The sequence below is a fragment of the Capsella rubella genome, unplaced genomic scaffold (genome assembly GCF_000375325.1).
Source record: "Capsella rubella cultivar Monte Gargano unplaced genomic scaffold, Caprub1_0 scaffold_4, whole genome shotgun sequence".
Taxonomy (NCBI): Eukaryota; Viridiplantae; Streptophyta; class Magnoliopsida; order Brassicales; family Brassicaceae; genus Capsella; species Capsella rubella.
In genome coordinates this window covers 14536967-14563192 of record NW_006238920.1, presented here as the reverse complement: position 1 = coordinate 14563192, position 26226 = coordinate 14536967, and the positions used below count along the sequence as shown (strand labels likewise).

Genomic DNA, 26226 nt, shown 5'->3' with positions numbered 1-26226 from the left:
TACCCCACCCCCACCCCCCCCCCCCTGAAAGAAGTCCAAAGTGTCAATTCTTAATCGATCTCTTTGATTCGACAATTCACAAAACCCGGAAAAGAAGTAGAATAAAGCTTTAATCAAGCACGTTAAGTTACTTCAATGGAAGAAAAGCCCTTAGCACCATCATCATCATCATCTCAACCGAACATGGTTTCTCCATCATCAGGCTTCAAACCAAAGTAAGTTTATGGATATCATGTACGTACATGGAGTAATTAATGTTTGTTTATACGTGACTACTTTTTCTTGTTAATTCATACGTGACTCTTTAATTTGTTGCAGATTAAACGACCAAGATTATATGGAGCTGGTGTGGGAAAATGGGCAGATTCTCGCAAAGAGTCGAAGACCCAAGAACAACGGTTCTTTTCAAAACCGACGTACGCAGTCTCTTTTGGATTTGTATGAGGCCGAGTACTATGACGGCCGCTTCAAGAAAAACATCAAGAATCTTGGAGACACACAAGTCGTTCCTGTGAGCGAATCTCAGCCACGACAAAATAAAGATAACGATGAACAAATGATTAACAAGAAGAAGTCGTCCTCCAAGATCGAATCTGATCAGAGAAATGTTTCGAAAAGCAACAAACGTGTTGCGTCATCAACATTGATTGATGATTCTGCTAAAGGTCCAAAGAATGTTGAGGTTACTACCTCTCCTCCTGATGAGCAATCTGTAGCTGTTGGAAGATCCACTGAATTGTATTTTGCTTCTTCATCCATGTTTTCTCGAGGAACTTCTATAGATCAAAGTTTTTGTTCTTTGAAGAGGAACCTTGGTGACACTGAAGAAGAAGAATCAACCTATTTAATTAGTAATGTAAGAGAAATTTATTAGTTGTGTTGTTTTTATTTCACATGGTTCGATCATCAAAAAAGTTTTATGTTTTTCGCTTCTTCTTTTTTTGATGATTATGCAGAATTCGGATGATGAATCAGATGATGATGAGAAGACACAAGTCCATGTCAGAACAAGAAAGCCGGCTGCTAAGAGAAAACGAAGCACAGAAGTCCATAAGTTATCTGAAAGAGTGAGTTTATACTTTATATACATATATATATATATATACACTCTCATTTTACATTAGGAGAAAAAATTAACGTCAAGGGTTTGTTAACAGAAGCGAAGAGATGAATTCAACAAGAAAATGCGTGCTTTGCAGGACCTACTACCTAGCTGTGTCAAGGTTTGAGATATTAACTTTTAACCACATTAATTAGTAGATTACTATACTTAGAGAGAGTTAGTTAATCTTGTTTTTGTGGAGATTTCTGAAACACGTGTAATTGTTATATAGGACGATAAGGCATCATTATTGGATGAGGCCATCAAATATATGAGGACCCTTCAACTTCAAGTTCAGGTATTCAAAAGTTATACATCAAATTTTCAATATAATTTTTATGGCCTCTTTCGTAAAAACACGAATTTGAGAAATAAAAAATGAATCAGGTTGTTTTTAAACATCAAATTTTTTGTAATGTGTTTTTCTTATCAATTTGCATTAGGCTTTTACCTCTTTGATTTGAAAATGTTTCTTGATGAAAAGTTCACTAGAGGCTACAAACAAAACACACACTTTAAAAAAAAAAATAAAAAAATTTACTCATATATTTTACTTAACTCATATAATTACTCGTATATTTCCTTATACATGTGAAATATATACTTAACATGTTCTAATAATCGTTTACAGATGATGAGTGTGGGAAATGGATTGATAAGACCACCAACAATGTTACCAGTGGGTCATTATTCTCATCCCATGGGTCTAGGAATGCATATGGGCGCAGCAACAACACCAGTTGTACCGCAGTTTCTGCCTATGAATGTTCATGGAAACGGGTTTCCAGGGATTAACAATGTATCATCACAAATGCTAAGCTTTCTTAGTCACCCCACAGGACTAATTCCCAACTCTCCCATCTTTTCTCCATTGGAAAATTGCTCTCAGCAATTCGTCGTGCCTTCGTGTGTTCCTCAGACTCAGGCTACTTCTTTTACTCATCAGTTCCCAAAGTCTGCGTCCTCCTCAAACTTAGAAGATGCAATGCAATTCAGAGGAAGTAATGGTTATTACCGCTAGCTAAACTAAATAAAGATTTGTAGATATATAGTACGACATGATGTCTTTTCCAACTTAAGTTGACTTGGGAAAAAACTCATATTTCCAAGTAAGTTTGTATAGTAGTCTCTGGGCATCAGTTAGGGCCTTTGGTCTTGGAAGGATATCGAACATTTAGCCAAAATAATAATATTCCAATTTTATTTGAAGAAACTCTATTCTTATTGTTAGCTTAATTAATACCAAAATCAAAAGAAGAATAATATCAAAGTGAAAGAGAAATGAGTACTGGTATAATAAGAAGATAAGAAATTTTCCCAATAGCCATAGCCTTTTAACCCCTGAGGACAGAATCGATGTAGGTTTATATACGTTGTTTGATTGGTTAATTTCTCCTATCTTCTCCCGCAAGCAAACACTGTCTATTCCCCGAGTAAACCCTAAACTCAACTAAAAAGATGTGACACACTCATTGTACCTTGCCGACCTAAATGTAGTGGGTTTACAAACTTTATATACGTTACATTAAATTACTAAAATTTATGCTTAATGGGCTTTTCAGTGGGACTAATGAAGATGGACATTGAATTTCTGATATCAACGGCTATGGTAAAAAAAAATTGATGATGGAATTCACATTTCACATGGACAATGGATTAGCGTCCGGTATTTGTTTGATGTGAAGACTTTTTAAAAAATTTATTTTTCTTGTTTTGTTAAATGTGAATTAGACACTTTCTTTAAAATAGGTGATCTCTTATTTCAGAATTTAACATGATACTAAGAGAAAGAGGATAGTTAAGTCTAAACCAATTCCATAAGAATATAAATATTTCACACAGCTTTCTTTATATATGGAAAACCATGCAAAACTATATCACAAACGAGTAAGTGTTTCAATTATAAGATTAGATGTCACGATCAATCACATTACACCGTCGGTTGATCATTTATTTATTTTTCACCATTTTTACTATATCTATAATAAAGACTAATATCACATATCCTCTAGACTTTTACTAGATAGCTTACATCACAATATCTGCCACTGGACTCTATTATATAATCTCAACATGTGTCCGTTATTATAACAAAACCCTCTTCATCCGTTAAATGTATGTTCTTTACATAATCTTTAACTACAAATCATCGTCATGACAAATCTATTCAGATTTGCGAAATAATTTGTGTGAAGCCTCTTTTTTTTTTTTTGAGTAATATTGTTTAAGATACTAAAGTTAAAGAAATTCACCTAACGAGACGTAACAAACTAAAAATTCCTTAATTAAGGTTAAATGTCTATCACATCGCACCCATTGCGTCTGTTGTGGTAAGATTAAACATTCCCTTTAACATATTAGGATACAAACAAAACAATGACCATAAGGAATGCTATTACCTAATTAATTAATTTATCTACTGATCACTACTATACGTCTATACCTATACACGTGTGAATTTAAATATCTATGCTTTGCTTTCATCTAGAACGCTATTTGCGTCTCTTTTATACTTTCTCTAGTTTTCGTATTACGTACCAATCTATGCTATATTCTAATTTAGAACCAACTCTATCATCATACCATATACAATGCACTTTCTAATTTATTTATTACTCTTTATTTTAATTTTTGTTCTCAAATTGAAAATAAACAGACGTGTTTGTGCTTGCTTCATATTCAGTGCCTCACCGCTTATTTTACAAGTTTTTAAGTGTAAAAACAGTAAAAGTTATGTATGCATTTCACTATATAGTGTAAAACCTATAGCACCAAACCAACAACAATTATAAACACGCTCACACAAAATTAACAAAGAAGAAAAACACATTGTTTTGTTCTGATTCAATGGAGATCATAATCCCGATCTATCCTATCTTGGCCCTACTTGTTTTGATCCTTGTTGCTCTCAAGATTTTCGACGTTTTTGTGATCCTAGTTTTGCAGCCTTTTGTGTTGACCAGAAGACTCAAGAAACAAGGAATCTCAGGCCCAAAGTACAGAATCTTGTACGGAAACATCGGCGAGATACAGAAGATGAAGAGAGAATCTCAGCTTTCGATTCTTGATCCCACCTCCAATGATGTTTTTTCTCGCGTTCTTCCTCATTATCGACAATGGATGTCTTTATACGGTGCCCTTTCCTACATCTCTGTCTATGTCTCTTTTGTTCATCTTTTAAAAATGTTAGGTTTTTTTTTAAAGAGCTATGAATTTCCTTAGAGGAGGATGCGTAACACACAAGCTATCTATGGTGTATATCATTAGGAGAGACATTTCTTTACTGGAGCGGAACAGAGCCGAGGATATGCATCTCAGATCCTGAACTTGCCAAAGAGGTCTTGTCAAGCAAGTTAGGTTTCTTTGTCAAATCACAGCTAAGACCCGAGATCATCAAACTTGTCGGCATCAAAGGACTTGTCTTTGTCGAAGGTGCTGACTGGGTTCGCCATAGAAAGATCTTGAACCCTGCTTTCTCCATGGATAAGCTCAAGGTCTTTTTATCCTTCTTTCTTAACTTGATTTGAGAAGTTAACCCTTGGACACGTAATTCAAATTTTCTTTTGTTGTTGTTGTGATTCTTCATTCTGTTGATCAGAACATGGCGAACGTTATGGTGGCTTGTACGTTCAAGATGTTAAAGGAGTGGAAAGAAGAGAGGAGTAAGGAAGAAACAGAGCAATCGAAGATTAAAAAGGATATGAACAGAGAATTCCAAAGACTAACTGCCGATATAATAGCGACAGCTGCGTTTGGAAGCAGCTACGTCGAAGGAGTCGAAGTGTTTAGATCACAAATTGAGCTTAAAAAGTGTTGTAAAAATTTGCTCACCAGCTTGTTTATCCCTGGAACTCAGTAAGTTAATCACTCTACTATTTCTAGGTCTCCGTTCAGACAAGATTCTTAGGTTTTGAAATATATTGGTCCTTTTTTCCCTGTACTCTAAGGTATCTCCCGACGCCTTTGCGCTTTCGAATATGGAAGCTGGAGAGGAAAATGGATAACTCAATTAAGAGGATTGTAAGTTCGAGACTACAATCAGAATCAGACTGTGGAGACGATCTTCTGGGAATCCTGTTGAAAGCTTACAAAACTGAAGAGAACAAACGAAAGATGAGCATCGAAGAGATCACACATGAATGCAGAACTTTCTTCTTCGCAGGTCACGAAACTACTTCGAATCTATTGACATGGACAACGATGTTGCTGTGCCTGCACCAAGATTGGCAGGAGAAACTCAGAGATGAGATATTCAAAGTATGCGGTAAAGAGAAAACCCCAGATTCAGAAACTTTCTCCAAACTCAAACTGGTAATGTTCGTTTTCAAAAGGGCACAAAGTGAGATTATGTTTCTTGTGGTTGAAGAAACATGTTTATATATCTTGCAGATGAACATGGTGATCATGGAGTCGCTTCGACTTTACGGACCAGTGTCAGCTTTGTCCCGGGAAGCATCAGTAAATGTAAAGGTAGGTCATCTAGAGATTCCCAAAGGCACAACAATAGTCATCCCGCTTCTGAAGATGCATAGCGACAAGTCCCTTTGGGGACCCGACGCTGACAAATTCAACCCAATGCGGTTTGAAAACGGCGTTTCACGAGCCGCCAAGCACCCAAACGCTCTCCTAGCGTTCTCCGTCGGACCAAGAGCTTGCATTGGCCAAACCTTTGTCATGATCGAAGCCAAGACCGTGCTCACCATGATTCTCCAACGCTTCCGGCTTAGAATCTCTAGCGAGTATAAGCACGCGCCGATGGATAACCTCACTATTCAGCCTCAGTACGGCTTACCCGTAATGCTTCTGCCTCTGGAAGACTGATGAAGTAAACTCCCCAAAATCATTCGGATCTCTCTTAAAGAAACTACTACTACTCTTCTCTACTACCTTAACTTTGTTTTCTCATATGCTGTGCGTGTAATCCATCCTTATCACCTAATTGGGCTTTTACAATCTCAATTTGGAACTCTTTAATGGGCTAAATATAGATATCAATATATAATGTCGCGGCGTATTAATGCTAATTGATATTCATAATTCATGGTAGCCAAATTAAAGTAGAAAGTGTTATATTTTATATCATGAATAAAAAAGCTAAAGTAACATGAAATTGTGCCATCGGTTTTAACATGGCAAAATGCCAAACGTAAAGAACTGGATCTGCGTGTGTCAAAATAAATTATAACGTCTGTAACATCTGTTTGTAACCTCTAATTATAAGCTTCGAGAAGATAAGATTATTACATAAGCAATGATGTCATCTGTTATGAACTAAACGACTGATTTGAAAATTATTATAATTGAATTATATATATAATTCAAAAAGACTTCCCACACATCTCTACTAACGATAGGTGCCTTTAGAATCCGATGCTACCATATCGTACGTTACATTGTATTACTTTAGTTCTTATGTAAAAACAATCCCATTAAATTGCTTTTGAAAAGAACGAGCTAAGTGTGACCCTAACTCCTATGTTTTACTCATTATCATTTCTCAATTCTAAATTGAGAATCCAGAAGTACTTCTGTTAATCTGTCTAATTCGAATAAGCTTCAATAGGTTAAAGAAAAATGATCTTTCATAAATTTAAGAAATGCTTGAAATGTTTACTTTGTATAGATGCCAAAGTTATTCCTTTCATTGTTTCTTTTTTTGATCGGTTAGAAATTTTTTCATTAATTAATTCTTCAAAAAGGGGAATAAATTGAAGTATTTGTCCATATTAGAAACAGAAGTCACGGAACTCACACACACACAGTCACACTCCAACGACACATAATAAAACTGAAACTCCCACACTTGAAAACCACAAAGCAAACTTAAACACTCAAACCCATCAAAAACCAAAAAAAATTTGCCTGTTCTTTCAATGGAGGTGCTTAGCACGATCAATCTCTTAGCACTAGCTCTTGTACTCCTTGTAGTTCCGAAGATATATGGAGCTTGTCGGATCCTTTTTTGGCGGCCCTTGATGCTATCAAGAAGATTCAAGAAGCAGGGAATCTCAGGTCCAAAATACAGGATCTTGCATGGGAACCTCCGCGAGATTAGGAAGATGAAGAAAGAAGCTAAGCTCACGGTTCTTGATCCAAACTCCAACGATATCGTCCCTCGCGTTTTACCTCATCTTGACCAATGGATATCTCAATACGGTGACCTTTTTAATTCGTTCTCCATCTCTCTCTCTCATCTTCCTTAATTTCTTAGTACTTTTGTGTTTCACTAGACTAAGATGCGTAACTCACAAGTCACCAATGGTATCTTATTAGGGGAGACGGTTCTCTACTGGCAAGGAACAGAGCCAAGGTTATGCATCTCAGATCATGAGCTAGCGAAACAGATCTTATCGAACAAATTTGGTTTCTTTGCTAAATCAAAGACAAAACCAGAGGTCCTTAAACTTGCTGGTAATGGACTTATCTTCGTGAATGGTCTTGATTGGATTCGCCATAGACGAATCTTAAACCCTGCATTCTCCATGGACAAAATCAAGGTTTTTTTCTTTTCTTTTCCTTAGATTGTTCCGTCTCATGTCAATTAGAAGACATAAAACAATAGCACCTTTTGCTAATTTATGTTGTTGTTGTAATTTCTTCATTTTATGGATCAGATCATGAACCAACTGATGGTGGACTGCGCTTTGAGGATGTTCGAGGAGTGGGAAAAACAGAGGAATGGTGGCGAATCCGAGCAAGTGGTGATGATGAACAGAGAGTTCAAGAGAGTGACGGCTGATATTATAGCGACCGCTGCGTTTGGAAGCAGTTACGCGGAAGGAATTGAAGTGTTCAAGTCACAGAAAAAGCTGCAAAAGTGTTGTGCTGCTTCTCTTACTGACGTCTATATCCCTGGAATCCAGTAAGTGTATAATCATCATTCTTCTACTTTAATGGTTCTTTCTTGTTTCAATGTGATTTGAAGATTGGTTTTAACTATGTCTTGTGTCGCAAGGTACTTTCCTACGCCTTTGAATCTTCAAATATGGAAACTTGGTTGGAAAGTGAATAACTCCATCAAAAGAATCATAGATGCGAGGCTAAAATCGAAATCCAAGGATTACGGAAACGATGTTCTGGGAATCATGTTAACAGCTGCAAAATCTAACGAGCCTGATAAAAAGATAAGCATTGATGAGATCGTTGAAGAATGCAAGACGTTCTTCTTCGCAGGACACGAGACAACAGCGAATCTATTGACATGGAGTACGATGTTGCTAAGCTTGTACCAAGACTGGCAAGAGAAGCTCAGAGAAGAGGTTATCAACGAATGCGGTAAAGACAAAATCCCAGATTCAGAGAACTGTTCCAAACTCAAACTGGTAAATGCAAAAGAGTTTCTTGCGGTTGAAGAAACCTGTTTTAATTTATGTTTGACCCCTAAGTACAAATTAACTAATTGCAGATGAACATGGTGTTTATGGAGTCGCTTCGTCTGTACGGACCAGTGTTAAATGTGCTACGATTAACATCAGAAGACATGAAATTAGGAGACCTAGAGATCCCTAAAGGCACGACAATAGTACTCCCAATTGTGAAGATGCACAGAGACAAAGCCGTTTGGGGAAGTGACGCCGACAAATTCAACCCTATGCGGTTTGAAAACGGCGCTACTCGAGCCGCTACTCACCCAAACGCTCTCCTGGCGTTTTCGATCGGACCAAGAGCTTGCATTGGCCAAAACTTTGCCATGATGGAAGCCAAGACAGTTCTCGCCATGATTCTTCAACGTTTCCGCCTCAGTCTCTCCGGCGAGTATAAGCATGCGCCTGGGGATAACCTCACTCTTCAGCCTCAGTACGATCTACCTGTGATCCTTAAACCTATCGACGGTTGAAATAAGTGCTCTCTTTGTATAATGGACCTCTGTGGGCTAAATATTAAACTATGATATTGGGCTTAATTATAATAAGAATCACTTGCGCGGTTGCCCCAGACCATAAACTTAATGATGGTTAATTAACTAATTGCTATATAAAAGTAGCACGTGTTGGGATATCAGGTGCCAAAGACTCCTGGTCAAATGATCCTACGCTCAGATTGCTCCAAAGAATTTAATAACAATCCATTATCAAATAACTCAACATCATCCTAATAATTTATACAATACCAGTGTAGTAAATTATATTTAAATTAGAAAGTGACCAATATAATAAAGAAAGAACAAGTTTATTATTAGTTAAGAAGGAGATGTAAACATCATATGGGCCAGGTCCGGTCCAGTGCTCATACACGTTGATTTATGATTCGATGGAGATATGTCTTCACAAGTTTAATTAAATAAGATTACAACATCAAATTAGTAAAAAAAAAAAAAAAATTTACAAAAATGAGGATCCACACCACAGACATGATGATAAAGTTTAGAGAAGAGATCTGAGTGACGACGGAGAAAAGTGTAAGCCACATACAACTATCCCTGCCGGCACCACTAAAAGTCTCTCTAACATTTATTGTGTAATTAATATTTTGAGAATGATAGATATCTCTATTATTTCCTTCGCACCACATGTTTTAATTTTATGCAAACCTATGCTTAACATACAATATTATACACACATGCTTATATATATATATAGTGTTATATTATAATAAATACTACCTTTCAACAATTTTTTTCCAAACTACAATCATGAATTTTTTTATATCATTCTTCTGTATAAAATTTTGTTTACTTATGTTTATCGATTGATACTTTTCGATATTAAAATATAAAACATAACTTTCATAGTGTGTATACAAATTACTTTTGTTTTAAGTATGCGTGGAAGAAGCTATAGTGAATAGTTTTGTTGTTTGCTAGTGAAATCTCATTTATTTTATTAGTTGATTGTGGAAAACATCAGCAAACATCATCGGAATTCCTGAAATACCCTAACCAAATGAGGCCCTATGAGTATGTGACCCAAACCTTTGTCTTCGATAAGAAGGGGCAGTTTAGAGAAACTCTAAAGAGATCCTCCAATCCAAAACGATCTTGCCTTATTGAATATTTAATAACGGTCGATTAACTTAAAGGTACAAATTTGGATTATGCATTAAACACGCGTTACAGGTGTCGCTTAATTACCAATGCCCTGAGAGTGATAGCTTTGGAAAATGTCCGAATACTACTTCTACTACTCAGTCTTCTTTATTTTATTAGTAATAAGAGTTTAAAGACACAAACAAATTAACAAGAAGGCTTCTGCAGAACCTTGAATTGTGTATTTAACTCTTTTTAATTATTTCTTTTGTCAAATCGTGTTAATTTATGGCGTCGGAAGAGAGCATGGTGATCAATTCTTCTTCGGTTCTTGACGAAGAGTACGACGATACAGATCCTGATGCCTTTCCTTACCAGACAAGGCAAAACAGTTTGTCTAGGTTATCTATCTGCACGAGCTCCTTCCACGAAGACGATGAAGATCATCATCCTTCACAGCTATGTAATTTCGTCTCTGCTCTGTCGCTAGAGAGCTTGGACGACGACGTCGGTGCCGAGGCCGACGGGGAAATCTCCGATGATGGTGACGATTCGGATTCCGACAAGGAATCTCCCGGATTCTACTCTCTCCCGACGATCACATCTCGTCGGAGAAGAAAACTCACGGTTTCCGGCGAAGATAATGGGGTGAAAGGCGACGGCGCTAGGTGTAGTAATATTGTGAGTCAACGGAGAGAAAAGAGCAAAAGAGGGAACCAGTACGGTCACGGGTTTATCGGCGTGGAGAGAGACAGCGACGGAGACGGGAACCGTTACGGCGGAGGAGGAGAGTTGACGGTGTTAACGAAGGTGAGAGGAGGGAAGAAGTCAATGAAGATGGGTTTTGAAGAAGTGAAAGCCTGCAGAGATCTCGGGTTCGACTTGGAAGTTCCGGGTCGGGTTTCTGTATCGGGCGGGTCAAACCGGGAGACTCAGACTAGTAGTGGCGGTAACTCTCCCATTGCCAACTGGCGTATCTCCAGTCCGGGTAATTTACCAAAACTGACTGTTAAATTATTTTTTACTTTTCTTACAGAGGAAAATGTTATTAATAGTGTGATTATAATATGATTAGGGGATGATCCGAAAGAGGTTAAGGCAAGATTGAAGATGTGGGCACAAGCTGTTGCTTTAGCTTCTGCATCACGTTAAGCTTCTTATTACCTTTCTTCTGTTAGGGTTTGTCTTTCGCAAGTTTAGCTTCTTTTTTGTTACCATAGTCTTACTACGAGTTATATATTACGAGTATTTTTTCTTTCTTGTATCGGTAACTCGTTTTGTAAATATTATGAAAGCTACTATACATATATAGTTTTCATTGTACATTCAAATAAAAACTACATAATTTACCTGTAAATAGACCATTCACGTGAATTGTTTTAACCTTTTTGGTCATTAGAAACCGATTGTTTCCTAATGATTGATTATTTGTCCTCTCTTGGAGTCAAATCTTTTTTCTTAAAAGCAATTAATCAGAATATGGATTTACTAAACGCCTAAAAGCTAAAAGCCCCATGCACCCAATTCAAATCACCATATAAAGAAGTTATACTTTAGTTAAAGGTAGAGTCTGATCGATTTAGTCCAACGAATCCAAAGAAGATATGTTCTTTATTTTTATTTTTAATTGAATTTTATACATGCAAGGACATGAAACTTGTCATGACTCACTAACAGATTCGCTGAATTAATGAAAGATTTCTTTAAAATTGTATGCAACTAAATTAGTTTCGCCAACTTGAGAAAGAATTGTATACCAACCCAATATATCAAAACTATATTAAACACACGGGAAAAATAACTTATGTCAGTCGAAAACAATAGATGATAGCATAAATTATGTAAAGATGAAATGGCTACAGAGATGTCGATTTGTGGTTTTTCCAGAAATGGTTACTAATGGTATGGTATGTAGTTTGTAAGAATCATGTAAGCTGTTTGAGCTTGAATATGTCAAAACTCACTTGAAGATGAGATTGTGACATGTTTTGTCACAAGGGTAAGGACAGTCAATGGCTTTGACTGTTGTTCTGTCGAAGTACCAATCACCGACAGATTTAGCAACCGTCTGCGAAAACAAATAGAGCAAGCAAACAAACAAACTTACGGTGAGCTTGCAACGAGACATAGAATAGTTTACAAATTGCTGAAGAAAATGTTTACCTTGCCATGAAGAGTAGGAGAATCCGGTGCATACCAAGTGTCCTGTCTTTCGGATTGGCAGTGTGCAAAGCATGAGTTTATGAACACACCGTTGTGAGTCGATGTCGCGAAAGATTTTACAGCATCCACCATTTGCGTCCTGAAGTCTGGCAAAAGAGAAGGACATTCAATTTTAACAACCACGACGATGATATAGTTTAAAGGAGGGTTACTAATATAGTCATATGTAGTGACATAAAATACTACTCACCTTGAAAGAATTGGATTTGAGATGAATTACAATGCGAGTGATCTGATTTGCAGGCCTTCCAAGAGCCGCTTAGGTCAACAGATGGTGGAGCTAAACTCTCTTGTACCTGAGGGAGATTATAAGTGAAATCTTGTACATGATGGAGCTAAACTATCTCGTTCTGTTTTGTGAGAATGAAATGTTTACTACAAGTGAAAGAGAGAAGCAATGGGAGTGATCAAAGATGAAGGAAGGGATTTACCTGCCAAGCGTCATATGCTGCATTTAGAAGAAACATGGGAGTCTTAATGTTTGAAACCAAGTTCTGGGGAAAGAAGCACTGAGGCAAAGAAACAAAATACAATGAATTAGTTTTGAAGATGCTCGAGTTTTGTGGACCAGTGAATATCAAGAAAGTAAGAAATATACCGAAGTTGGATCCATATGCTTTGTACAGGTAGTGGACAGTTCCTTTTGGAGGTTCTAGAATTTGACATAAAACAATACAAAATTTACAGTAAGGGTAAGATTAATACTAATATAGCTAGTATGAGACATCTTTGATTCTGAGATTACCTGTACTGTAACAACACCTTGGAACATTTTCCGAAGCGAGTGGCCTCCAGAGACATCCACTCTACATTTTCAGTTGAAAACGTTATTTTTGTGTTCATAAACTTGATGCAGAGTTAATTAAAAGATCTCAAAAAGAAGAAGAGATTTACGCATCCATAAACATTCCAGCATCACTTAAGCATTTCACTTTCGTAGTACCAGGTAATAGGTCCTTGAACTGATCACAGTGCAGAATGGAAGCTAATCCTCCAGCGGAGCATCCAGAAAGTAGAGCCTGCGATAGAAATTTACTTACAGGTGATTTAAAAACATCAACAAGAGCACAATCCAATATGATTAGTTCAAAGTAAATGCAAAACCTGCTCTGCTTTTTGCATGCCTTTAGACAGTAGTTCTTCCATAGCTGCTTGCCAGATTCGTTGTCCTCTATAGTATAGTTGCGAGCTCTACATCAAAGACATTAGAAGAAATCAAATGCAAACTTTCAGAGCAGTGAAAAAAAACATTAAGGGGTGAAGCAGAATCTACTGTTGACCAACCTCATCCTGACTATCGCCTGTGAAAGAAGCACCATCGCAATAACGCAATTTGACTCTGTTCCAATTAAAGAAATCTGACAGCCCAACAAACAGACAAGAAAGTATCAATACATGGAAAGATATCGAGTCCTTTGTTGCAATCATAACGTGTAAGAGAGTCATGAGTAGTAGTAAAGTTGGACTAACCAGGATTCTCATCAGGTTTATTGCTCAATATTCCAGTGAAGGCCAAAACTTTCTCCATATATTTAGATGAACCGCGGCGAGTTGTTTTCCGGAAGATACAGCTCCTGCGTGTGTTGCACCATCCTCCACCCTGCATCATTGGTTTCATCACATATACATGTATGAATCTTCTTCTATAGTCAAAATTCAATTATCATACATGACCAAGACTAAAATGCAAAAGACGAGAGCTTTCAAGATCATATATATGTATAATGTATACCTCGAGTTGGATAAGCCACCTGTTAGCTCCTGATCCAGAACCACGGTGTAGATGATAACCAGGTAGTGTTCCATCGAGGCACACTGCATCAATTGAATGAAATAGTGAGATAAAGGACTGAGCTTTGAAATCAAACAAGAACAAATCCGAGAGCAACTCAAAGGAAACAGATTCAAATCCGTCAGAATTTCAAGCTTGAGGGTATATTGTAAAATGAATCAAACTAGTCTTAGCAACCTCCCTCCCTAATTTATATATAATTAGAATTCAAGTATCACATCTAGAGAGAGAGAAAGAGAGAGAGAGTACCAGCTCCTTTGGAGCCAGCTGCCTGAATCAAGGTGAGAGGAACCATGAGAAGCTGAGACGGAGGTTTCGCCGACAATTGGCTTTCGAGAAACGAGATCTCAGCGTCAGTATCTCTCACATTCCCGAACCCATCAGTAGATCCGCTCCTAACGACGGAACACAGCCAAAGAAAGGAGACCACCGCCGCAATCCGCAAGAAACTATTCATCTCCGACGTCGTCGGAAGCCGGAGAGCTGTATGTAAGTTTGACTAAAAAGATCTATTAATGTTGGACTGGAAGACGAATCTATCGTTAGTGCATGTGTGTGTGAATTATGATGGTGAAAGAAGCCTTTTTATTTTATTTTCTGGTATATATATTCTCTCACACGCACGCGGCGGACATTAATTATTGTGGTAATAATTTGATTCGCGTCGCGAGAAAACAAATCTTGGAATAATTGTCTTTATTTGAGCCCCACAATTACAATTATGCTTCTATAAATGGTCACGATTTTTTGCTAATTATAACAAAAAATATTATACCTTATTAATGGGATATATTTACTCGTTTGCAGTTAAATAGTAATAATCAACAAAATGGCAAGAGAGTGAATCTGTCTTTGAATAATGTTCCTCCTCAATTACTGTCAAAGGATTATTTTTCTATAATTAATGTTCCTCTCCTTTTTGTCGGCATCGGCTCTTTTATCTTACGTGGCATGCGCATCTCCCGTGTGAGGGAATGGTCCGTGAGTGAGACTGACCCACTGGGCCTTTTTAATCAAAATCGTCACAAGCCCATCTCACTGGAGCCTTTTTTTAATGAACCATCATCTGGTCTGGTCCATTTAGAGATTCCATCTTATATATTTATTTTATTGAATGGAAAAAAGGTAAATTAGTTTCAAATATATTTTCTAAAATTTAATTTTTGTTGTGGAGATGCCTGCCCACTCCAATACAGTATAGCTTTTTGTTTTATCCTGGAAGTATATGACTAGTGAATTAAGTGGACGATCTGTGGCTTTGGTTTTGGATCTGTGGATCATTGAGGGAATTAATTAGTCATAATAATCTTTTTAATTGTATATATATATATTTATATAAGGAATAAGAAAAACAAACAATAATGTGAAACCAAAAGCATAATTTTCCTTGGGGCGTTGAAAGAGATTGTCAGTAGTAGTCAGAAAAGTCAAAGACAAAACCAAAAAAAAAAAAAAAAAAAGAGGAAAAGGGGAGAGAGAGAGTGGATTTGGTTTAAGTCAAAACAAATTTGTATAATTGTAAAACGTGAGACCGGTAGAGTTGTGGTGACTCTCTCTATTTAGTATTTTGCTCTCGTGGAGTTGGCCTGGTTGTTATATATATTGTTATAGGCATCATTTTACAAAACAAATTACAATCTTCCAAAAAGACGAATTAACAAGACATGGACGAACCAAGTTGCATTTTTACGATTTTCAAAGGTACTTGAGACATAAAATATATATTTGTTACTAAATATAGAGCCACAATAGGTACTTGAGAGATTCAAAATAATTTTGGGTACCCAAAAAATATGATAATATAAAAAAAGAAAATAAGAAAGAAGAGGACTAATACTAACATGTTATATAACATACTTCAACGTTCAAACTATATAATAATAAAATAGAATTAAGAACCGGTCAAATCTTCCGATGTGAGGAGCAAGATTCAATGCAACCAAATTATTAAAAGTTGAAGAACATACAAAAAAAATAAAAAACATTTTTGATATATAGACAAGTATACAAAATTGTGTATGAATAAAAGCGGGACCCACGCTTAAAAAAAAAAAAGAAGCCATGCAAAAGTAAAGCAAAAGAAAAATATAAATTAAAAAAAAATAAAAAAATCCCTAAAAAGACGGTCTTCACTTTTTTGCATTTTTCAACGCAAAATATTTTTACTCCTGTTTTTTTTTATAGCATTATTTTTTTTACCTTCATCCCTATTTTGCTCTTTGATTTTATAATAAAAGAAAAATTAGTGAGTAGTGTTTTTAATTTATTTTGTATTTTCTTACCCTCCCAAACCATTTGAAAACCCCGAGACAAAGAGCGAAGACACAAACTCTTTATTTTCTTCTCTGCTCACCGATGAGCTAAAAACAAATTATTCATTATATATATATATATATATATATATAAAAAGAGGAGGTGAAATTGTTGAAATTATTATAGTCTGCTTAAAAAGAAAAATCAAAATCAAAACCCCATTGCAGTTTCAAGCTTCTTTCTTTTTATATTCTTCTTCTTCAAGCTTGTGTTTGATTCTACTGTTGTCGATTACTGAATCTTGGTTTCTCCGTTACTACATCTTAAGCTTAAACTTTTTTAAAACTGCCGTTTTTTTTGTTTGTGTTTGCCTGAAAAAATTGGATCTTTAACAGCTGGTCGTCTCTGCATGGTTCAATCTCAATCTGGGTCTTCTTCTTCTTCTTTTCTATTTTTTTTTTTTTTGTTTGTTTTTGTTTTTTTCAAATTAAATTTTTAATTTTGTTTTTTAAAAATGGGTACTTTTTGTCAGATTCCCATGGAAATCTAAAGGGGTGTTTTTTCCCCTTGTTACTGTCTCTATTTGCTTCCGATGTGTTCAATACACTGTCTCTCTTTGCCGCTCCTTTAGATCTGTTTCTAGTTTCTGCTTCATCCATCTCCTTCTTCAACAGGTCAGATCACTGGATTAATTTGTCTTTCTTTTAATACACTGTTTCCAGAGCTCTGAACCTAAGTTTTTGTGGGCATTCAGCTGATTTCTACTTTGACCCTTTCAAAAATCCAAATTTGATGCTAGCAGGTGCTTGTTTGCGCCTCAATGTTGAGAGATTGAACCTCAGATGATGCTTGGTTACTGCAATACGCGTCGAATCTTTCTTGGGTTTATAAGAATTTCCGGTATTTCGCCTCTCCTTCTTCTCTTTGTTATGTGTTGTGCTGCTGCAAATTCCGGAGAGGTTTATGATGTGATTGTGCCTCCAAGGTGTTTGTAATATTGCCTCAGTGATGGGAAACGGGACTTCCCGTGTTGTCGGTTGTTTTGTGCCTTCCAATGATAAAAACGGTGTTGATTTGGAGTTCCTGGAACCTCTAGATGAAGGTTTAGGCCATTCCTTTTGCTACGTTCGGCCCAGCATCTTTGAGTCTCCGGATATTACTCCATCTAACTCGGAGAGGTTCACGATTGGTTCAAGCACCCTTGATTCTGAGACACTCAGTGGCTCTTTCCGAAACGAGGTCGTTGATGACCCTTCTTTCTTGAATCGACACAACACCAAAGGTTTAGCTGAAACTACCTTTAAGGCAATCTCAGGTGCTTCCGTTAGTGCCAATGTCTCCACCGCTAGGACTGGCAATCAAATGGCTTTCTGTTCAAGTGACGTTTTGGAGCCTGCTGCTTCGTTTGAGAGCACATCCTCCTTTGCTTCAATTCCTTTGCAGCCGGTTCCTCGTGGTGGTTCCGGTCCCTTAAATGGATTCATGTCCGGGCCTCTAGAAAGAGGCTTTGCATCTGGTCCTTTGGATAGAAACAACGGTTTCATGTCAGGGCCTATTGAAAAAGGAGTAATGTCTGGACCTCTTGATGTACATGATAAGTCTAATTTCTCTGCACCTCTTTCTTTTAGACGTAAAAAGCCTCGGCTTCAGCGGTTTATGAGGAGTGTGAGCGGGCCAATGAAAAGTACATTAGCAAGGACATTTTCTAGACGATCTGGAGGATTGAGTTGGATGCATCGCTTCTTCTTGCATCCAGAGACTAGGGTTTCCTGGCCTGTTGGAAAGGACGGTAAGTTACATGGCGAAGACCCAGAAAGTTGTTTAGAGAGCAACCGTAACTTGCAATGGGCTCATGGGAGAGCAGGAGAAGACAGGGTTCATGTTGTGCTTTCGGAGGAACAAGGATGGCTATTTATCGGGATATATGATGGGTTTAGTGGACCTGATGCTCCAGATTTTGTTATGAGTCATCTTTATAAAGCTATTGACAAGGAATTAGAAGGTCTTCTCTGGGATTATGAAGAGCCATCAGTAGATGATCAATTGCAGCCACGCCAGGAACCTCTTTCTTCAGAAGAGCACTCGTGTGATCCAGAAACTATCAGTGAGCAGCATTCAAAGTCAGTAGTTGCAGGAAGTGAGGAGGTTATGACTGATAATAACAGTAGCCTTGGAAATGCCGATACTATGATTGCTGATGGTCTACCTGGAAATTTAGCTGGTCCTGGCAAGAAAAGCACTAGACTTTACGAGCTACTTCAATTGGAACGGTGGGAAGAAGAAGAAATTGGGCTTAAAGATTCTTATGGAGGGAGTGTGGCTCTGAACGATATGACCAATCAGGTAGAAAATCCAACTACTTCAGGTGGAGGAGCTGGAAATGATCCGTGTACCACAGACTGTAGTGCTCTTGATGAGATTCCAGCCTCAGGACAAAGCCATGGGACTAAAAAATCACAGATAAGCTCAAAGATAAGACGAATGTATCAAAAACAGAAGTCTTTGCGGAAAAAGCTGTTTCCTTGGAGTTATGATTGGCACAGGGAAGAAGGAACTTGTGTTGAAGAGAAGATAGTGGAGTCATCGGGACCAATTAGAAGACGCTGGTCAGGAACTGTAGACCATGATGCTGTGCTAAGAGCAATGGCTAGAGCACTAGAAAGTACTGAAGAGGCTTACATGGAAATGGTGGAGAAGTCTCTTGACATAAACCCAGAGCTTGCGCTAATGGGTTCATGCGTTCTTGTAATGCTAATGAAGGATCAAGATGTTTATGTGATGAATGTTGGGGATAGTCGGGCTATCTTAGCCCAAGAAAGGCTCCATGATCGTCATTCTAATCCCGGTTTTGGGAATGAGGAGGGGATAGGGCATAAGAGTAGATCCCGAGAATCACTTGTGCGTATGGAATTGGATAGAATATCAGAGGAGTCTCCAATACACAATCAAACAACTCCGATCAGTGTCTCAAACAAAAACAGAGATGTGACCTCTTTCCGGTTAAAGATGAGAGCCGTTCAACTCTCAAGTGACCATAGCACAAGTGTGGAAGAGGTATATCTCTGACAGTTCATGTGGCTAGTAGTGAAATTTGTAGAATTTGGCACCATTTGTCAAAAAGCAAGTTTCTTTATCTGTTTCAGGAAATTTTGCGGATTAAATCTGAACATCCAGAAGATGAACAGTCCATACTGAAAGATAGAGTGAAAGGCCAACTAAAAGTCACTCGAGCTTTTGGTGCTGGATTTCTCAAAAAGGTAGGAAGCAAAGCTGCAAACAAACTTTCAAAACCACACAGATTTAAACTAATTATTCTTATGAATGAAAATTCCTATGTTGTTGCAGCCGAATTTCAATGAAGCATTGCTTGAGATGTTCAGAGTAGAGTACATTGGAACAGATCCATACATCTCCTGCGAACCGTGTACCGTCCATCACAGACTGACTTCAAGCGATCGTTTCATGGTGCTATCCTCGGATGGATTGTATGAATACTTCAGCAACGAAGAGGTCGTTGCTCACGTAACATGGTTCATCGAAAACGTTCCTGAAGGCGATCCTGCTCAATACCTCATTGCAGAGCTTCTCTCTCGTGCTGCCACCAAGAACGGTACAGTTTTAACATCCAAGTTCGATGATCGGTTTAGTAACGGTTTTTGTATTAAGCAGCCGGTTAATATAAAACAAATGAAACCAACAATATGGCAGGGATGGAGTTTCATGATCTGTTGGATATTCCTCAAGGAGATAGAAGGAAATACCATGATGATGTCTCAGTCATGGTTGTTTCACTTGAAGGAAGGATTTGGCGATCTTCTGGACAATATTATCCAGAGAGAAAACAAAAATTCAATAGATGAATTTAACCAAACCAAAAAAAAAAAACACAAAATTTTTAGGGTTTCTCGTAATTGTTTTCAAACAATTTTCAATTTCCAGAAGTAAAAAAAAAAAGGCCTAATTTTCTCTACTGTCTGAGTTGCGTCTCTTATACGAATCCAAATTCAAAATTAGATCATCCACGTCCATGTGATGTAACCAAGAAGGTTATTGTTACACGTGAAGTCTCTGACTGAAGAAGAGGTTTTACTCACTTGTGTGGTGGCTCATAACACATCTGATCGGTTAAAGGCGCGGCCGCGTCTGAGTCGTTTTGAGCCGTTAATTCACAATTTCGTCTTTATTCGTTTTTTTTTTTTTCTCTTGTGGGCGGAGCTAATCAAAATCAATTTTTACGGCTTCTCTGCTTTCTTCTTCAATGGTCACGAATCTCCTGCAAATGTGTTCTGAATCTCTCGTTTCAGCTAAAGTGATTCAGATCCAATATGTTATCTCTTCGAAACCTCACTAGCTTCGTCGCTCTTCCATCTCGAGCCAAGCCGTCGTCGCCGTCTTTGCGTCGTCGTTTAGTTCGTTGCCAGCTTACAGAAGCGGCGAGTTTTGCGCGTCTTGATGTAGTCTCCGGAGAGTCGGAGCGAGCTATCAGTAGCTTAACTGAGCTTCAAAACGGTGGTAGCTGGAAGGTTGAAGAGGAGTTTCCCCCGGCTGAAGATGGACGTCAAGGAGATGACGAGGAGGGGATTTCGAGCATCCATGTTCCTCGTGAGAAATACATCAATGTCTCCAAGTCTGATCTCGTTAATGGTATTCTAACGACGCTCCTCGATTCTCAAGACGGAGACGCTGATATCTTCCTCCTCCTTTCCTCGTAAGCTGATTATAAACTCTGAGTTAACGTGAATCTGCATCGAAGTTTTTTTTTTATTGGACTCTCCTTAACGTTGTTTTTCTGAAACTTTTTAGGTGCTTAGACTCTATCCTTCACGCCGAGCATAAGAGGATTTTGGAGCAAATGAGAGCCGATTTCGTCGCTACTCAATCCCTGGAGGAGGTAAAGACTTCTGGTGACGACGAAAGTTTCACTTCAGATGGAGAAATTGACGCAGAGGATGAACTTCAATCGAATGCCAAGAAATCTGAACCTAAGAGTGTTAATGGATATGAGGGTTTATCATTCCCTTTGGCTGATGGGTTCGACATTTGGAACTTTCTAATTTCCTCTGGCAAACATACAAAGAAACGTTCGGCTAAAAGGTATTTAGATATTTGTAGAAGGAAAACATGTACCTTCTTCATTGATACAATATTCGCGAGTGGTGTTTTGAAAGTTTGGATATAACTTTATAAAGCTCGAATGCAGTGTAATGGCTGCAACCCGGTTCCAGCGTTCTTTCATTCAGCTCCTCGACAGTGCCGGCTTTGAAGAGCTTTCAGCAAGGGATTTGGCATTGACATCGGCTCTGAATACGGATTACCTTCTTACATTACCTGTATACGTTGATTGGAAGAAGGCGTCAGAGTCTAATGCTATTGTTTTCAGGTAAATGTAATATCTTTTTAAGGCGTTTTTAAAATGTGCTTATCTCATTCTCTATGGAGAATCTGGTTATGAATTTCATCTTCTTTACAGACGTGGATATGCAACTGAGAAGGAAAAGGGTTTGTTACTTGTGGAGAAGCTAGACTATATCCAGTCTAAAGTTCTCCAAGGAATCTTCTCTACTATTGCAAAGCCCCTGAGAAATGTTGGGAAATTGATAAACAAGGTCTGACTCCTATTTTGTGAGGCATATACTATATTATATGATCATGGGGCGAATTTGCATTTATTGCATATGTGCAGCTGTATTATTTCAAAAAAACCTTTGAGCCTTGCTAGTTATTAAATTTGACATTTTATTTCTTCATATTTCATGGACAGGCGTTAAGTGAGGCTTCTCAAACTCAAGAAATTCAAGATTTTTCAGAGAGAATGAAAGTTTGGCTCAAGGAGCTTTCCCTGTTTAAGGATTCATATTTCGACCAAACTTCGGATAATTTCTTGGAAGAGGGGTTCCTTCCCGATTCAGTCCTTCCCATGCGGTTAGCAGCACAAAGGGCGGTCAGTCGATATGAGGGGCTTCTGACACCGGTTGGTCCTCGAGCAAAGCTCTTCAGAAAGTTGCTCGGATGGATTGGTTTCATTTCTCCTGCTTATGAAACACCATCTCAGCTAGCTAATGATAGTAATGCATCTGAACCTTATTTAAGGTGCGTGGCTTTTTTTTTTCCGTCAGTCATCTTTTCCACTGGATTGTGTTTTGGTCTCTATTTGATGTTTGTGAAGAATCTCTATGCCAATATATGTGATTTTCTGAATGAACCTGCATATATATGTTCACTTTAAGTATAAACAAGTCTGAAAGTTCTTAGATGTGTTTGTATCACTTGTTTGAGTATGTCGTTGATCTATTAAATCAAAGACAAATTCCTTTCATCAATTTTTTCCCTAAATCTTCAACCTGATCAGAAATTTGAGCTAAGCAGTAGAGTATTCTTCACGCAGGCCGATTTTCTTATCAAGGATGACACTGGATGATATATGGAAACCTGCTTCAAAGAAAGCTTGTGGAAATGATATTTGGAAAAGAATAAAAACTTCGATTTCCATTCTTTTATCACCTTCAACTCTGCAGGTATTCGGTTTCGATGCAAATAATAGCATTTGTTTCAGTCTGTGGTGCACTGTCAAATTTCCTCAATGAATGAATCATCTGTTTATTTTTGCTCTTTGGTGAATAGGAGCCTGCATTTGAAGAACTAATTTTGCTTTACACGAAGGAGGCGAGTGATAAAGATGATAAGAATAAAGATGAAACACGATCATCATTACAATTAGAGATATTTGAAAGAATTCCAATTCCAGATTTACCTGTAAGAATATTACATCGACATCATGAGTGTCTTCTCATGTCTCTTGTCTGCCAATGAACTTTTCCCTGTAGTTTTCACCACTGTTTTTCTTTCACTGTTGTATGTAGGTAATTTTTCCTCACAAGAAGCTATACTTTCGCATCATAGATACAGTAAGTGTGGCTGCAGTACAGACTCAATCTTGTTGATCTTATTTTCGTTGACCCAATTCTTTGTATCTTTTATTAGGTACGTCTGGATATCGCCAGTATTTTGGGACTGACAGCATACTTTGTAAACTACAAGTTTGAGAACATCTCATCATCTCCGTATGTCTCTTATCCTCTTCCATTTTTATTTACTTACAAAAACAAAGAGTTAAGTAAGATTAGTCATTTGCTACACAGATCAGCACTATTTCTTGATGTGATTGCCGTCACTGCTCTGGTAATTTATGCAACACGTGTGGTTTTGGGTTACAAGCAGACATGGGATAGATATCAAGTGAGTTGACCCTCAAATTCATACTCTCTTTACTACTTGTGGGTTTCGTGTTCTGATGTTGGAATTTCTTCTTGCATTTGATTTACTTCCTCAGTTGCTAGTAAACAAGACGCTTTATGAGAAAACCTTAGCCAGTGGCTTTGGCTCCGTCCATTTCCTTTTGGATGCCTCAGAGCAGCAACAGGCAAGATCTCCTTCATTTCTCCCTTCTTATTCCTTTGGAAGTATGCATGAGGGATTCCATATGGAAAAATGCTTTCCTTCTGACTTATGCTTTCGTTCTCAAATTACTCATTATCTGCAGTACAAGGAGGCAATATTGACTTATGCAATTATTCTTCAAGCGGGAAAGAATCAGGTTAGACATAACTAGTCACTCTTTCTCTTAATGCCATGCCTCATTCTTGGATAGTTCAGGCTTTTCCGCAGATGCTCATGAATAAACAATTGGCCTACAGAATATGTCTTACCAAGGAGTTCGAGATAGATGCGAGAGATTCATGTATGACACTTTCAAAATAAAGGTCTGTATAAAACTTAAACCCTTATGAAAATATTACTCCAACTTCAAACTCGTATAACAACATCACTACAACTTGTAGCTAACTCACTAAACCACTTACAGGTTGAGATTCGAGTAGAAAAGGCTATAAGCACGTTGGTGAGACTTGGTCTAGTAACAGAGACACTGGTAGATAGCAACACCAAGCTACAGGCTATTCCTTGTCCTCAGGCTTATATTTCTCTTAAAGAACTATGGAACAGTCTTCTTGGTTGAATATATTACGAGTTGGAAAGAAGCCCAGAAACAATTTTGCTATATAGATCTTCAGTAAATCCCAAATAGGTTGTACATAAACAGAAACTTCTGACATAATGTTCTTCTCCCTATGATATACAGTTAAAAAAGCATTACAGAAATTTTATTATTGTTCACAGCTCAAGGGGTTGAGATTTTGTAAAGACAAATACTCCTCCTCCTCCTACAGAACGACCCAAGAGCATGTTATTATCGAGATACGACAGGTAATACAACCCACCAACAGATCTCCTGCAATAGAGGAACAACTTTAGCATCCATAGTCATATCTTAGTACATGGGTTTCTGAAATAAACAAAGTTCACTGTTTACCTTCCTGGGCTGGTCGCGGTGACTGGGATCTGAGCTTTGAAAGTACGGATAAACTGCAAAATCTGGAAAACAGGTAATGAGTTGTTAGCTTAGTCTCCCTCTTGGTTACCATGCATTGGTACTAGAAAGTGTTTTTCACCTGTAGGCTTAGAAATGAGCGCGGAAGTATTGCAGGTGCGATTAGAGCTTGAAGCTGCTCATTGATGTTAATGTTTCTAACACTTATCTGCAAAACTTCTGAGTTCATGAATTCGTATAGCTTCTGCTAAACACATACTGTAAGGTTAGAAATGCTGACTATCAACTGACCTCTTCAAATTGAAGGTAGATGTTTCGACTAGAGACCTTGTCGAATTTTGCAGTAACAACAAGTGTTGCACCTTCTTGGTCCTGCCAAAGATTTATATACGTAAACTGTCTGGAAAAGTGGACAGGGTTACAAGTAGCGAAGTATAAACCTCCAACAAGCTTGGAAGACTCCACTGAACAACATTCCGAATGATCCCACCGTCTGATTGATCTTTGCACTCGAACTTCTGGTAGACCTGCCCCACCTAATCAAAAACCCACAAAGGATTGAAACCAGGAAAAAATTAAAGTTTCCCTCTGCTTAGTCTGATCAACATTATCATTAGTAGTATTACTTGAAAAAAGGGAAGTCTTAAAGCAGCTTCAAAGAGAACAACAACATCAGGTGCAGATGTATATTGTAGCCTCCATGTTCCATCTAACTTCACAAGATCAATGGCTTCACCGCCATTATACCCTTCAACAGTCACCTGAAACGTTTCTACCAAATCCAGAATCATTATAAAAGACTAACCTCCTCACTCGTTATGATACAGCAACAGCAATTAACACAATGAACTGTACCAGAGCCTCCTCGATGACAGAACGTTGATCAGAGGTGGCGGTGAGTCCTCGTTGAGTGTCTTGAACAGCTCTCAGTAGATCGTGTTTCTTGTGTTCTAAGTCAAGTTCAGTGTCGACGACCTGAGTTTATCACCCAAACATACTCAAATCATTTTCTTACAGACGAGTAAAAGAAAGAAGAGCAAAAACGTGCAGAGAACAAACCCTAGCCGTCGTCTCTCCAGAAGCTACAGCTACTCGACACGAAAATCTCTTCTTACTAATGTTTAAACCACAAGGGTTGATTCTACAGACGCGAGACACTGAAATCGCAGGGCAAGACAAGGTCGCTGACGCAATTCGATCCATTATCGAACAATCACCACCCAATTAAAGACCGAAGCTTTTACTTGTACCACAAAAAAAAAACCAAATTTCAAATTCTCTTCTTTCACAGAAAAAAAAACAAAAGAAAAATAATAATTCAGGCGGTACCTTCAAAGCTCTCGGGAGCTATTCGAATTCGAGGATGGTGAGAAATTGATAACTGAGAACTAGAAGGAAGGGACAGTTTTATTTTTCGGTACTTATTTTTATTTTTATTTTAAAGATAAATAAATAAATACACTCATCGCGCGAAATCGGCATTATTGATACGTGGCCGTGTTTTG

At 37.8% G+C, this 26226-nt stretch overlaps 8 protein-coding genes across 9 annotated transcripts; 6 read left to right on the top strand and 2 right to left on the bottom strand.

The window, feature by feature from the left end:
* The first annotated feature begins 32 nt into the window (after window positions 1-32).
* Window positions 33-2265, top strand: LOC17889957 (transcription factor PIL1). The gene is made up of 6 exons (XM_006294228.2): window positions 33-215; window positions 319-856; window positions 957-1067; window positions 1158-1223; window positions 1335-1400; window positions 1734-2265. Exons 1-6 carry the CDS (start codon window positions 136-138, stop codon window positions 2121-2123), a joined length of 1251 nt encoding a protein of 416 aa, XP_006294290.1. The 5' UTR covers window positions 33-135; the 3' UTR covers window positions 2124-2265.
* Window positions 2266-3758: 1493 nt separating this feature from the next.
* Window positions 3759-6139, top strand: LOC17887815 (cytochrome P450 709B1). Its single transcript, XM_023783917.1, has 5 exons — window positions 3759-4235; window positions 4370-4596; window positions 4701-4957; window positions 5050-5413; window positions 5492-6139. Exons 1-5 carry the CDS (start codon window positions 3950-3952, stop codon window positions 5921-5923), a joined length of 1566 nt encoding a protein of 521 aa, XP_023639685.1. The 5' UTR covers window positions 3759-3949; the 3' UTR covers window positions 5924-6139.
* A 772-nt stretch (window positions 6140-6911) lies between these two features.
* Window positions 6912-9046, top strand: LOC17888487 (cytochrome P450 709B2). The gene is made up of 5 exons (XM_006293914.2): window positions 6912-7258; window positions 7376-7599; window positions 7717-7964; window positions 8058-8424; window positions 8508-9046. The coding sequence occupies exons 1-5, from the start codon at window positions 6976-6978 to the stop codon at window positions 8937-8939; spliced, it is 1554 nt and encodes a 517-aa protein (XP_006293976.2). The 5' UTR covers window positions 6912-6975; the 3' UTR covers window positions 8940-9046.
* A 1131-nt stretch (window positions 9047-10177) lies between these two features.
* On the top strand, window positions 10178-11374 carry LOC17890085. The gene is made up of 2 exons (XM_006294775.2): window positions 10178-11055; window positions 11143-11374. Exons 1-2 carry the CDS (start codon window positions 10356-10358, stop codon window positions 11217-11219), a joined length of 777 nt encoding a protein of 258 aa, XP_006294837.1. The 5' UTR covers window positions 10178-10355; the 3' UTR covers window positions 11220-11374.
* A 442-nt stretch (window positions 11375-11816) lies between these two features.
* Window positions 11817-14637, bottom strand: LOC17888011 (pectin acetylesterase 3). Its single transcript, XM_006293414.2, has 12 exons — window positions 14332-14637; window positions 14023-14105; window positions 13761-13890; window positions 13575-13648; window positions 13395-13481; window positions 13185-13309; window positions 13036-13096; window positions 12889-12942; window positions 12722-12799; window positions 12481-12586; window positions 12231-12376; window positions 11817-12135 (listed from the first exon to the last, which is right to left on the bottom strand). The coding sequence occupies exons 1-12, from the start codon at window positions 14537-14539 to the stop codon at window positions 12028-12030; spliced, it is 1260 nt and encodes a 419-aa protein (XP_006293476.1). The 5' UTR covers window positions 14540-14637; the 3' UTR covers window positions 11817-12027.
* Window positions 14638-16792: 2155 nt separating this feature from the next.
* Window positions 16793-20222, top strand: LOC17889302 (protein phosphatase 2C 32). The gene is made up of 5 exons (XM_006293603.2): window positions 16793-17009; window positions 17138-19389; window positions 19479-19592; window positions 19681-19945; window positions 20044-20222. Exons 2-5 carry the CDS (start codon window positions 17344-17346, stop codon window positions 20193-20195), a joined length of 2577 nt encoding a protein of 858 aa, XP_006293665.1. The 5' UTR covers window positions 16793-17009; window positions 17138-17343; the 3' UTR covers window positions 20196-20222.
* A 138-nt stretch (window positions 20223-20360) lies between these two features.
* Window positions 20361-24491, top strand: LOC17888624. The gene is made up of 14 exons (XM_023784991.1): window positions 20361-21043; window positions 21139-21429; window positions 21536-21715; window positions 21806-21941; window positions 22097-22425; window positions 22721-22850; window positions 22957-23088; window positions 23196-23240; window positions 23317-23396; window positions 23475-23571; window positions 23666-23755; window positions 23876-23929; window positions 24030-24095; window positions 24197-24491. Exons 1-14 carry the CDS (start codon window positions 20661-20663, stop codon window positions 24347-24349), a joined length of 2166 nt encoding a protein of 721 aa, XP_023640759.1. The 5' UTR covers window positions 20361-20660; the 3' UTR covers window positions 24350-24491.
* LOC17888590 (probable plastid-lipid-associated protein 10, chloroplastic) lies at window positions 24377-26137 on the bottom strand. 2 transcript variants are annotated; one of them, XM_023784992.1, is made up of 9 exons: window positions 26051-26137; window positions 25781-25964; window positions 25577-25696; window positions 25348-25482; window positions 25162-25257; window positions 25013-25093; window positions 24843-24929; window positions 24704-24765; window positions 24377-24622 (listed from the first exon to the last, which is right to left on the bottom strand). In XM_023784992.1, the coding sequence occupies exons 2-9, from the start codon at window positions 25922-25924 to the stop codon at window positions 24505-24507; spliced, it is 843 nt and encodes a 280-aa protein (XP_023640760.1). In that variant the 5' UTR covers window positions 25925-25964; window positions 26051-26137; the 3' UTR covers window positions 24377-24504. The 2 variants fall into 2 exon arrangements, with proteins under 2 accessions (XP_023640760.1, XP_006294763.1); XM_006294701.2 differs by lacking the exon at window positions 26051-26137 and having other exon boundaries at window positions 25781-26040.
* Between the last annotated feature and the right edge of the window lie 89 nt (window positions 26138-26226).